We start from the raw sequence: 12894 nt of genomic DNA on the forward strand, positions 1-12894 counted from the left end.
AGAAGGGGAGAGAAGGGGAGAGACAAGGGGAGAGAAGGGGAGAGACAGGGAGAGGGGGGAGAGACAAGGGGAGACAAGGGGGAGAGAAGGGGAGAGAAAGGGGGAGAGAGAAGGGAGAGGGGAGAGAAGGGGAGAGACAAGGGGGAGAGAAGGGGGAGAGAGACAAGGGAGAGAGAAGGGGGAGAGAAAGGGGAGAGAAGGGGAGAGAGGGGAGAGAAGGGGAGAGAGAAGGGGAGAGACAAGGGGAGAGGGGAGGAGAGGGGGAGACAAGGGGAGAGACAAGGGGAGAGAGGGGGAGAGACAAGGGGAGAGAGACAAGGGGAGAGAAGGGGAGAGACAAGGGGAGAGACAAGGGGGAGAGACAAGGGGAGAGACAAGGGAGAGAGGGGGGAGAGAAAGGGAGAGAGGGGAGAGAGGGAGAGAGAAGGGGAGAGACAAGGGGAGAGAAGGGGAGAGAAGGGGAGAGAAGGGGAGAGAGGGGAGAGAGAAGGGAGAGACAAGGGAGAGACAAGGGGAGAGAGGGGAGAGAGAAGGGGAGAGAAGGGGAGAGGGAGAGAGGGGAGAGAAGGGGAGAGAAGGGGAGAGGGGAGAAGGGGAGAGAAGGGGAGAGACAAGGGGGAGAGAAGGGGAGAGAGACAAGGGGGAGAGGGGGAGAGAGACAAGGGAGAGACAAGGGGAGAGACAAGGGGAGAGACAAGGGAGAGACAAGGGAGAGAGAAGGGGGAGAGAGACAAGGGAGAGACAAGGGGAGAGAAGGGGAGAGAGAAGGGGAGAGGGGGAGAGAAGGGGAGAGACAAGGGGAGAGAAGGGGAGACAAGGGGGAGAGAAGGGGGAGAGGGGAGAGACAAGGGGAGAGAAGGGGAGAGAAGGGGAGAGGGGAGAGGGGAGAGAGGGAGAAGGGGAGAGAAGGGGAGAGAAGGGGAGAGAGAAGGGGAGAAGGGGAGAGAAGGGAGAGACAAGGGGAGAGAAGGGGAGAGAAAGGGGAGAGAAGGGGAGAGAGACAAGGGGAGAGAAGGGGAGAGACAAGGGGAGAGAAGGGGAGAGGAGAGAGAAGGGGAGAGAAGGGGAGAGACAAGGGGAGAGAAGGGGGGAGACAAGGGGAGAGACAAGGGGAGAGAAGGGGAGAGACAGGGGGAGAGGGGGGAGAGAAGGGGAGAGAAGGGGAGAGAAGGGGGAGAGAGAAGGGGAGAGAAGGGGGAGAGAGGGAGAGACAAGGGGAGAGAAGGGGAGACAAGGGGAGAGAGGGGGAGAGAAAGGGAGAGACAAGGGGAGAGAAGGGAGAGAGAAGGGGAGAGAGGGGGAGAGACAAGGGGGAGAGAAGGGGGAGAGACAAGGGAGAGAGAGACAAGGGGAGAGAGAGGGGGAGAGAGGGGAAGGGGGAGAGAAGGGGAGAGAAGGGGAGAGAAAGGGAGAGAGAAGGGGGAGAGAAGGGGAGAGAAGGGGAGAGACAAGGGGAGAGAAGGGGGGAGAGACAAGGGGAGAGAAGGGGGAGAGACAAGGGAGAGAGAAGGGGAGAGACAAGGGAGAGAGAAGGGGAGAGACAAGGGGAGAGAAGGGGAGAGACAAGGGGAGAGGGGAGAGAAGGGGAGAGACAAGGGAGAGAGAAGGGGAGAGGGGAGAGAGAAGGGGAGAGACAAGGGAGAGAGGGGGAGAGACAAGGGGAGAGAAGGGGAGAGAAAGGGAGAGACAAGGGGAGAGAAGGGGAGAGACAAGGGGAGAGAGAAGGGGAGAGACAAGGGAGAGAGGGGGAGAGACAAGGGGAGAGAAGGGGAGAGAAGGGAGAGACAAGGGAGAGACAAGGGGAGAGAAGGGAGAGACAAGGGGGAGAGAAGGGAGAGAGGGAGGGACAAGGGGAGAAAGGGGAGAGAAGGGGGAGAAGGGAGGAGAGAAGGGGAGAAAGGGGAGAGAGAAGGGAGAGAAGGGGAGAGACAAGGGGGGAGAGAAGGGGAGAGAAGGGGAGAGAGAGGGGGGAGAGAAGGGGAGAGAAGGGGAGAGACAAGGGGAGAGACAAGGGGAGAGAAGGGGGAGACAAGGGAGAGACAAGGGAGACAAGGGAGAGACAAGGGGAGAGAGAGACAAGGGAGAGACAAGGGGAGAGAAGGGGAGAGACAAGGGAGAGACAAGGGGAGACAAGGGGGGGAGAGAGGGGGAGAGACAAGGGGAGAGAAGGGGGGGAGAGAAGGGGGAGAGAGAAGGGGAGAGACAAGGGGAGAGACAAGGGGAGAGGGAGAGAGGGGGAGAGAAGGGGAGAGACAAGGGGAGAGACAAGGGGGGAGAGAAGGGGAGAGAAGGGGAGAGACAAGGGAGAGACAAGGGGAGAGAAAGGGGAGGGGAGAGACAAGGGGAGAGACAAGGGGAAGGGGGAGAAGGGGAGAGAAGGGGAGAGAAGGGGAGAGAAGGGGAGAGAAGGGGAGAGAAGGGGGAGAGACAAGGGGAGAGACAAGGGGAGAGAAGGGGAGAGACAAGGGGAGAGAAGGGGGAGAGAGAGGGGAGAGAAGGGGAGAGGGGGGGAGAGAAGGGGAGAGACAAGGGGAGAGAAGGGAGAGACAAGGGGAGAGAAGGGAGAGACAAGGGGAGAGAAGGGGAGAGAGGGGGGGAGAGAGGGGAGAGACAAGGGGAGAGAGAAGGGGAGAGACAAGGGAGAGAGAGGGAGAGAGAAGAAGGGGAGAGGGGGAGAGACAAGGGGAGAGAAGGGAGAGAGAGAGGGGAGAGAGGGGAGAGAGGGGGAGACAAGGGGAGAGAGGGGAGAGACAAGGGGAGAGACAAGGGGAGAGGGGGAGAGACAAGGGAGAGAAGGGGAGAGAAGGGAGAGACAAGGGGAGAGACAAGGGGAGAGAAGGGGGAGAGACAAGAGAGAAGGGAGAGACAAGGGAGAGAGAAGGGGAGAGAGAAGGGAGAGACAAGGGGAGAGAGGGGAGAGACAAGGGGAGAGACAAGGGAGAGACAAGGGAGAGAGAAGGGGAGAGAGGAGAAGGGGAGAGAAGGGAGAGACAAGGGGGAGAGAGGGAGACACAATGGTGGGGGGGCTGCGGACTCTACTGGACCACGGTGGTCCAGGACCCAGTGGGGGGTTTACGTTTCACTTCTGACAGACCAGGTTAAAGTGAGAAGTGACAACATCGTGTAGCCAATCAGCAAGCAGGGATTTCATGGAACGGTCCAATCAAATCATCTGTCTCACTCACACATGAAGTACAGAGCAGGAAATGTACACACTGACTGTTGGAACTTTGTTTCAACAGATCCTGCAGAACCTGAAACACACACACACACACACACACACACACACACACACACACACACACACACACACACACACACACACACACACACACACACACACACACACACACACACACACACGTTGTGCAACAGTAAAAAGAGGAAACAGGAAACAGAGAAGAAGACAATGAGTTTGAGCTGAAAGCCGCGTCTTGAGGGACACAGACCCTGACTAGAGAGAGAGAGACAGGTTGTGTGGTGAGACAGGTTGTTTAATGGTGACGTTATTGTGTGTTTGTAGCTCTGATAGTTGATGGACGTCATGTTAGAGATTAGATCTGGTCCCAGATCAGCTGGTCGGCTGTTGTTTTTGCTTCCACTTCAACTGCTTTCATCTTCTACTCTAATTATTATTGTTATTATTATTATTGGTATTATTATTATTATTATTATTATTGTTGTTATTATTATTATCGTTATTATTGTTGTTATTATTGTTATTATTAATAATACTATTATTATTATTATTAATAATAATAATATTATATTATACACGTTTTATTCTCTTTGTGTTTCAGTGATCCTGAATTGTGTGTGCGTGTGTGTGTGCGTGTGTGTGTGTTAGTGTGAGGATGAGTGGTGGTAAAAAGAGGAGTGGCTTCCAGATCACCAGCGTGACCTCAGACTTCAACCAAACTCTGGCCGGCCAATCAGCACCCGGCGTGGTCCTGACCGTCCTCCAATCAACAGCCGCTTCCTGCAGCCCTCAAGGAAGCTCCTCCCAGCCGACCACGCCCTCTCTGAAGAGGAAGTACACCTCCCATGATGCCTTGGGGCAGGGGTGGGGTCTTCTTCCAGGTTCAGGGTGGTGAGGCTGGTGGTGGGCGGGGCCTACGGCGGTGGGCGGGGCCAGCCGTATTGCCGCGGGCGATGGACATGCACAGACTTTATGGAGCAACAGGAAGGGGCGGGGTTTAGGCGGGTGATGGACACCATGAGACACGCCCACTCGCTGGAGTCCCTGGAGATCATTGGCCGGGACACAGACAGAGGCGGAGTCCACCCCCATGGCACTGCCCACCTTTGGACTCAGCCAATCAGAGGAAGGGAGGCAGCGGGTCTGATACAGCGCAGCGGGCCGCCGTCACCAACACACCAAGAACCAATCAGCATCCGGCTCCTGGACTGGAACGAGCCAATGGGAGCTCAGGGTTCTGGCTCCACCCCTCCACCTCTATTGCCCCGCCCACGAAACACCCCTCCCCCTCTACGATTGGACGTCGACTCATCAGGACGGGTACAGGCGCGTTCCTATTGGAAGACGTGAGCCTCTTTGTACCTGTTCTTACCCACTCACCTGTCTGTCTCTCTTTGTCAGTCTGTCTTCAAGCTGTCTCACTCTCAGCCAACCTCCCCCCGCTGGATCGTACCACCGCCCTCTGACCCCTGCTCGGACTCCAGCAGCCTTCAGTCTGGGCCAAACCATCTTCAACCTGCCGGGGGACAACAGGTAGCTTTGTGTTCATTAGTGTGTGTTGTATATATATATATATATATATATATATATATATATATATATATATACACATATATATATATATATATATATATATATGTATATATATATATATATATATATATATATATATATATATATATATATATATATATATATATATACATATATATATATATATATATACACACATATATATATATATATATACACACATATATATACATATATATATACACATATATACATATATATATATATATATATATATATATATATATATATATATATATATATATATATACATATATATATACATATATATATATATATATATATATATATACATATATATATATATATATATATATATATATATATATATATATATATATATACATATATATATATATATATACACATATATATATATATATATATACATATATATATATATATATATATATATACATATATATATATATATACACATATATATATATATATACATATATATACATATATATATATATATATACACACACATATATATATATACACACATATATATACATATACACATATATATACATATACACATATATATATATATATATATACACATATATATATATATATATATACATACATAAAATGAGCACCACTACTACTACTAATATACATAAAGCTGCTTTAACGTATATTATTTGTTTACTTGTTTGTCATATCTTATACATATATTTTTATATTTCTATTTTTAAATGATGTCTCTTTTATTTCTCTGTTTACACATATTTATTGTTATGCACCAATTAATCATTCCTTGTTTATATACACATATATATTATACACAATATATATAATATAACACATATATATAACGTAAACAAACAAAATATACAACATATATATATATACACACACATATATATATATATACACATATATATATATATATACATATATATATACATATACACACATATATATACACACATATATACACACATATATATATATATAATACATTTAAAATGAGCACCACTACTACTACTAATATACATAAAGCTGCTTTAACGTACTCTTATTTGTTTACTTGTTTGTCATATCTTATCGTATATTTTTATATTTCTATTTTTAAATGATGTCTCTTTTATTTCTCTGTTTGTTATTTATTGTTATGCACCAATTAATCACATTCCTTGTTTGTTTAACGTATTTCTTCATAAACAAACAAAATTAATTAATTAATTAATTCATTAATTCATTAATTAATTAATTCAGCCCTTAAAAGTCTGTGTATGTTATAAAGTAGCTCCATGAATGGGACCTTTCTAATACATCGTATATATATTTATTTATTTATATATATATATATATATATATATATATATACACATATAGTTTAGATAATAAAATCTTAAGAAACAACGTGTTGCGTGTAAAATATAGTAGTATAAGAAGTATAATCAGGATTTATTCAAAAAAGATTTAATCCGATTCATTCTAAAGGTATTATTGATTAATTCTTCTTATATTTAAGATACTTTTTTCTAGGTAATTCCCTGTTTTTCAAGCTTTTTCAAAAACAAATATTACTATTACATTAATTATTATTAACTATTTAATAGTAATTCATGATCGCTGGGTAAATACGAGACATTAGAATACTTTACCCTATCAGCCAATTCTTTCTGATATATTCTATTTTCAATATCTTAATTATTGTCTGATATATTCATTATTTTCATATAAAATGTTTTCTGCTGTATTAATACATAATATGTAACAGATGAATGAAGCCTTGTGTTCTGAGTCACTCTCAGTGGGCGGGAGGAGAATCTCACTGCAGGGTTTCTATTGGCTGGGACAGTGAGTGGGCGGGGGCTGGAATGAGACAGCAGCCAATCACAGGACAGAGAGGGAGTGTGTAGGAGAGAACATGATGTCTCTCACTTGTCTCAAGTTTTAGTTTGAAGTCAACATCAGGACGTCTTGAGACCTGAGGACCTGTGACCTCACAGAGAAACAGCCAATCACAGTCTGGATGGAGACCTGGAGGCTGGACCCCAATGAGGACAGGAGACCCCAATGAGGACAGGAGCCCATAACAAGGGACAGGAGACCATAACAAGGAACAGGAGACCATAACAAGGGACAGGAGCCCATAACAAGAGACAGGAGACCATAACAAGGAACAGGAGACCATAACAAGGGACAGGAGCCCATAACAAGGGGGACCATAACAAGGAGACCATAACAAGGAGGACCATAACAAGGAGGAGACCATAACAAGGGACAGGAGCAGGAGACCATAACAAGGGACAGGAGACCATAACAAGGGACAGGAGACCATAACAAGGGACAGGAGACCATAACAAGGAACAGGAGACCATAACAAGGAGACCATAACAAGGACAGGAGACCATAACAAGGGACAGGAGACCATAACAAGGGACAGGAGACCATAACAAGGAGGAGACCAAGGAACAGGAGACCATAACAAGGGACAGGAGACCATAACAAGGGACAGGAGACCATAACAAGGGACAGGAGACCATAACAAGGAACAGGAGACCATAACAAGGGACAGGAGACCATAACAAGGACAGGAGACCATAACAAGGGACAGGAGACCATAACAAGGGACAGGAGACCATAACAAGGAACAGGAGACCATAACAAGGGACAGGAGACCATAACAAGGGACAGGAGACCATAACAAGGGACAGGAGACCATAACAAGGAACAGGAGACCATAACAAGGGACAGGAGACCATAACAAGGGACAGGAGACCATAACAAGGAACAGGAGACCAAAGACCATAACAAGGACAGGAGACCATAACAAGGAACAGGAGACCATAACAAGGGACAGGAGACCATAACAAGGGACAGGAGACCATAACGAGACAGGAGACCATAACAAGGAGACCATAACAAGGGACAGGAGACCATAACAAGGGACAGGAGCCCATAACAAGGAACAGGAGACCATAACAAGGGACAGGAGACCATAACAAGGGACAGGAGACCATAACAAGGGACAGGAGACCATAACAAGGAACAGGAGACCATAACAAGGGACAGGAGCCCATAACAAGGGACAGGAGCCCATAACAAGGGACAGGAGACCATAACAAGGAACAGGAGACACAGGAGCCATAACAAGGGACAGGAGACCATAACAAGGGACAGACCATAACAAGGAACAGGAGACCATAACAGGAGAGACCATAACAAGGAACAGGAGACCATAACAAGGGACAGGAGACCATAACAAGGAACAGGAGACCATAACAAGGGACAGGAGACCATAACAAGGACAGCAAAGTCTTTGGACTCTCTCGACCAGCCTTTGAATCAGCTCCTGTTCTGAATTGTGATTGGTCGACAGGTTTCTGCAGTTGCTGTGGCTGAGCTCTGATTGGACGCTCATATTTGACGGTGGACTGTGATTGGTCGGAGATGTTTGGTGGTGCAAAGAAAATGATTTCGGGGCGATGGCAGCCATCCTCTGCCCTCTCTGACCCCGCCCCCTGTCCTCGTCCTCAGCGGCGTCCTCCATCAACACCGCCCCTCCCGCTCAGGGCTCTGCAGCTTGTCGCTAAGCAACCAGAGACATCTGTTGTGTTACGAGATCGGAGGAAGGTCAAAGGTCAGGTGTCAGGTGTCAGGGAGTCTTGGCCGGGCGCAGGGCCGACAACCTCTGAACACAAACCCAAGACGAGTCAGAGGTCCCTGACCCCCCCCTCCTTGGGTTGGCCAATCACAGAGGCCCTGCCCAAATCTACCCTGCAACCACGACCTCAGATGACCCCAGCAGCCCCGCCCCCGGTCCTGCTCCCTGCTGCCCCTCACCCTCATTGGTCAGTCCCCGTTAGAGCGCCGCTCAGTGGGCGAGGCTCTGAAACCACCATGATGTCACTGCTGCTACTGTGCCACAGGTAGCCATGGCAACCAGGTGTGCTCGGATTCACCTGGAGGTCAATGTTAATTAAACTCCTTTCTATAGTTTATTGAAGTGAATCGAATCATTTAGATACTAATTATTATAATTTTATTGGATGAGTTATGAGTATGGTGGTACTCTGTGTACTCAGTGTCCTGTTCTACTTGTGTCCTGGTCTACTTGTGTCATTCAATAATCTGTCTCTCACCTGTCTGTCTCTCACCTGTCTGTCTCTCAATAGTCTGACTCTCAATAGTCTGACTCTCACCTTTCAATAGTGTCACAGATGTGGTGTGGACCCAAAAGCAGTACGACCAGGAGGCAGATAAAGTTCTGGAGCTTTATTTAAAGCTGAGCACACAGCAGACAGACAGGCAGGGTCAGACTCACAGTGGGAAACAGGCAGGGGATCAGGCAGACGGAAACCAGAGGAAGCGGAGGCTAAATTCGGGGTCGGGGACAGAAGGCTAAGGCGGCTAACCGGGGCAGAGGCAAGGCAGGGAAGTCTAGACAGGCAGGGTCGGCAACGGGAAATCAGTCCACGGGAAATTGCTGGAAGGTCTGCCATAAATGCAACGAACGATCTGGCAGCGAGTGTGTGACTGACTGGGGTTTAAATACTGGAGGGTGTAGGTGCAGCAGAGTGAGCAGGTGAGAGGGATGGTGCTGATGAGGTGGGTGTGGCAGACAGGTGCACTGCATGAGGCTGATTAGGTGAGTGAGGGAGAGTGTGGTGAGAGAGAGGGGGCGGGGCTGTGAGCTGGAAGTGGAACTGGGAGTGGCCGGAGTGAACTGAGAGAGAGTGACAGGCAGGTGAACAGAGTGAGCCAATTAGGTGAGTGAGAGAGTGACAGGGAGTATGGAGCTACTAACAGTATGGAGGAAGAACTGTGACAAATAGTCTGTCTCTTAGCTGTCTGTCTCTCACCTTTCTTCCCTCACCTGTCTGTCTCTCACCTGTCTGTCTCTGTGTCTCATAGCAGCTCCAGTAGCAGTCTGATCACCATTGACAATAGAATCGAGGTGGCCATGGTGAGTTTGATGTCCACCGTATTTTACTGTGATTCTACTTCATTTCATTGTCATATAATATTTTAATATCTATAAATGTTGAGAAGGGTTAAAAATGTGACACATTAAAGCATAATATATCGTGAATATAGTGTTGTATATAATAAATATATTATTATCTCTAATAAATATATTATTATCTCTAATAAATATAGTATTATCTCTAATAAATATAGTATTATCTATAATAAATATAGTATTATCTATAATAAATATATGTATAATCTATAATAAATATATTATTATCTCTAATAAATATATGGTGATATATAATAGAGATATGATTATATATAATACATTTTTGATAATCTATGATAAATATATTTTTATCTATAATACATGTATGGTTAACTTTATATATATATTTGGGGCGGCTGTGGCACATGAGGTAGAGGGCTTGTCCCGTAACCACAAGGTTGGTGGTTCGAACCCCTCTACCGGCAACATGCCGAGGTGTCCTTGAGCGAGACACCTAACCCCAAGTTGCTCCCCGGGCGCTTCATTGCAGCCCACTGCTCCTCCGGGATGGTTCAATGCAGAGAAATAATTTCCCCATTGTGGGACTAATAAAGGATTGATTATTATTATTATATATATATATATATATTCAATTCAATTCAGTTTATTTTGTAGAGCCCAGAATCACAAATTACAAATTTGCCTCAGAGGGCTTTACAATCTGTGCACATGAGACATCCTCTGTCCTTACACCCTCACATCCTCTGTCCTTAGACCCTCACATCCTCTGTCCTTACACCCTCACATCCTCTGTCCTTCCCTCACATCCTCTGTCCTTCCCTCACATCCTCTGTCCTTCCCTCACATCGGCACAGGAAAAACTCCCCTAAAAAACCCTTTAACAGGGAGAAAAAAGGAAGAAACCTCTGGGAGAACGACAGAGGAGGGATCCTTCTCCCAGGATGGACAGAATGCAATAGATTATGAGCAGCATAACAGATACAACACATTCAATGTATATGACATAAATGATTCATATAATAAGACTACTTATAATAACAGCAGCAATTATTACAGTAGAATTATAGTCATGAAAATAGGGATAGTAATGTGACTAATAATAATAATGGAAGTAGCAGTGGGTGTCAGTCGGCTCACAGCAGGAGGCACGACTACGGTCCAGGTACCACAACGATTCATGGAAACCTGCAGAGCGAGAAAGCAAAAGGGCTTCAGGGTGGAAGTAAAGCTAAAATGCTTAATGGTACAGGTAATAGTAATAGTAATGTGACTAGTAATAATAATGGTGGTAGCAGTCGGTGTCAGCAGGGCCGTAGCAGGATGCACATCCACGGTCCAGGTAATATATATATATATATATATATATACACAGGACAGAACACACACTGTTCCTAAACAGCACCCAGGTTGGGGTTAGGGTTCACCTATCCATACTGGTCCGTGTTGGGGCTCGAACCAAGACCCTCTACTGCCCCCCATCTCTGTTAACAAAGTGTGTGTGTGTGTGTAGGACCTGGTGAAGAGTCACCTGATGCTGGCGGTCAGAGAGGAGGTGGAGCTTCTGAGGGAACAAATCAGAGAATTGCAAGAGAAGAACCAACAGCTGGAAAGAGAGAACCACATCCTGAGAACCCTAACACACACTACACACACTACACACAACACCTAACACACACACATAGTACATTAAATACACACAACATACACAATAAACAAAACACACTGACACACATCTGGGACTGACCACGCACTCACCTGAGAGCGTTGTTGTGGTAACAACTTGAGGAGGATGCTGGTAACCATGACAACAGGACTGTATCAGCTGAGATGTTCTGCAAGAAGATGATGAAGATGGTGATGATGGTGATGATGATGATGATGATGAAGGTGATGGTGAAGATGATGATGATGATGATGATGGTGATGATGATGGTGAAGATGGTGATGATGATGATGATGATGATGATGATGATGAATGGTGATGGTGATGATGATGATGATGATGGTGATGATGATGAAGGTGGTGATGATGATGATGATGATGGTGATGGGGATGATGATGGTGATGTGATGATGGTGAAGATGATGATGGTGATGATGATGATGATGATGATGGTGAAGATGATGATGATGATGATGGTAATGATGATGATGGTGAAGATGATGATGATGATGATGATGATGATGGTGAAGATGAAGATATGGGTAGTATCTAATTAATTAATAAAGTTTAACTACTGATCAGGTTTCGTTTGAAGAAAACGTTCTTGTGTAGTTTTTGATGTTCACAACTGAAGACGTTCTATAAAGAACGGTTCTCCTCTTTGTTTATGAACCCAGATGACCAAATGTTTTATTCCTCTGACAACAAACAAACGTTTAAACCAGTTTAAAGCAGATAAAATCAGTTTATACCAGTTTAAAGCAGATAAAATCAGTTTATACCAGTTTAAAGCAGATAAAATCAGTTTGTACCAGTTTAAACCAGTTTGTTGTACCAGTCAGATTTTAATGTGACTACACAGTCAGGTAATAATATTAAAAATAATAATTACAATTATAAGAAGTTGACAGGTGAGACTCAACAGGTGAGACAGAACAGGTGAGACGGAAAGAATCTCATTGGTTTGTGGACGTTTTAAAGCTTCCCATCTGTTTACATTATACTCACACACACACACACTCACACACGGATTAACTGCGTGTACTTTATGTGTTTTACAGTCGCTGTGACTTTTTTTTAAATATTTCTTCGTAGTATAAGTACAACAGGACGTCCTCTAAAGGAAGTGCCTCACCAATGTGTTCTACTCCTGATACTGATGTATAAAAACAACATGTCTGCAGTACTTCAGCTGTTCCTCCTCACAGTAGGCCATAGATAGTCTTGTAATACTCATAAAGTTCATAATTTATCATGTGAGGATGAAACAGTGAATTCAACTTTAAGGTGTATATATATATATATATATATATATATATATATATATATATATATATATATATATATATGTGTGTGTGTGTTTTCCTGTTGCCTGTTGTATATATACATATATATATATATATATACATACGTATGTATATAGTATATATACATATGTATGTATATATACATATCATCGCTGTCCCCTGTAGTTCAGGCGGAGTGAGAGCT

General features: G+C 45.0%; 2 protein-coding genes across 2 annotated transcripts in view; both read left to right on the forward strand.

Annotated features, from left to right (window-relative positions):
• The window catches only part of eif4e2rs1 (eukaryotic translation initiation factor 4E family member 2 related sequence 1), a 54400-nt gene that overhangs the window by 3590 nt on the left and 37916 nt on the right, over nt 1-12894 (forward strand). The gene's annotated exons all lie outside the window — the stretch shown is intronic.
• On the forward strand, nt 3145-11625 carry zgc:153012 (uncharacterized protein LOC777626 homolog). Its single transcript, XM_054600896.1, is given in 7 exon segments — nt 3145-3480; nt 3801-4062; nt 4065-4519; nt 4601-4632; nt 4634-4732; nt 9671-9722; nt 11251-11625. Coding segments are annotated over 6 exon segments (1005 nt in total). The 5' UTR covers nt 3145-3480; nt 3801-3854; the 3' UTR covers nt 11410-11625.

Source organism: Anoplopoma fimbria, chromosome 7 (genome assembly GCF_027596085.1).
Source record: "Anoplopoma fimbria isolate UVic2021 breed Golden Eagle Sablefish chromosome 7, Afim_UVic_2022, whole genome shotgun sequence".
Taxonomy (NCBI): domain Eukaryota; kingdom Metazoa; phylum Chordata; class Actinopteri; order Perciformes; family Anoplopomatidae; genus Anoplopoma; species Anoplopoma fimbria.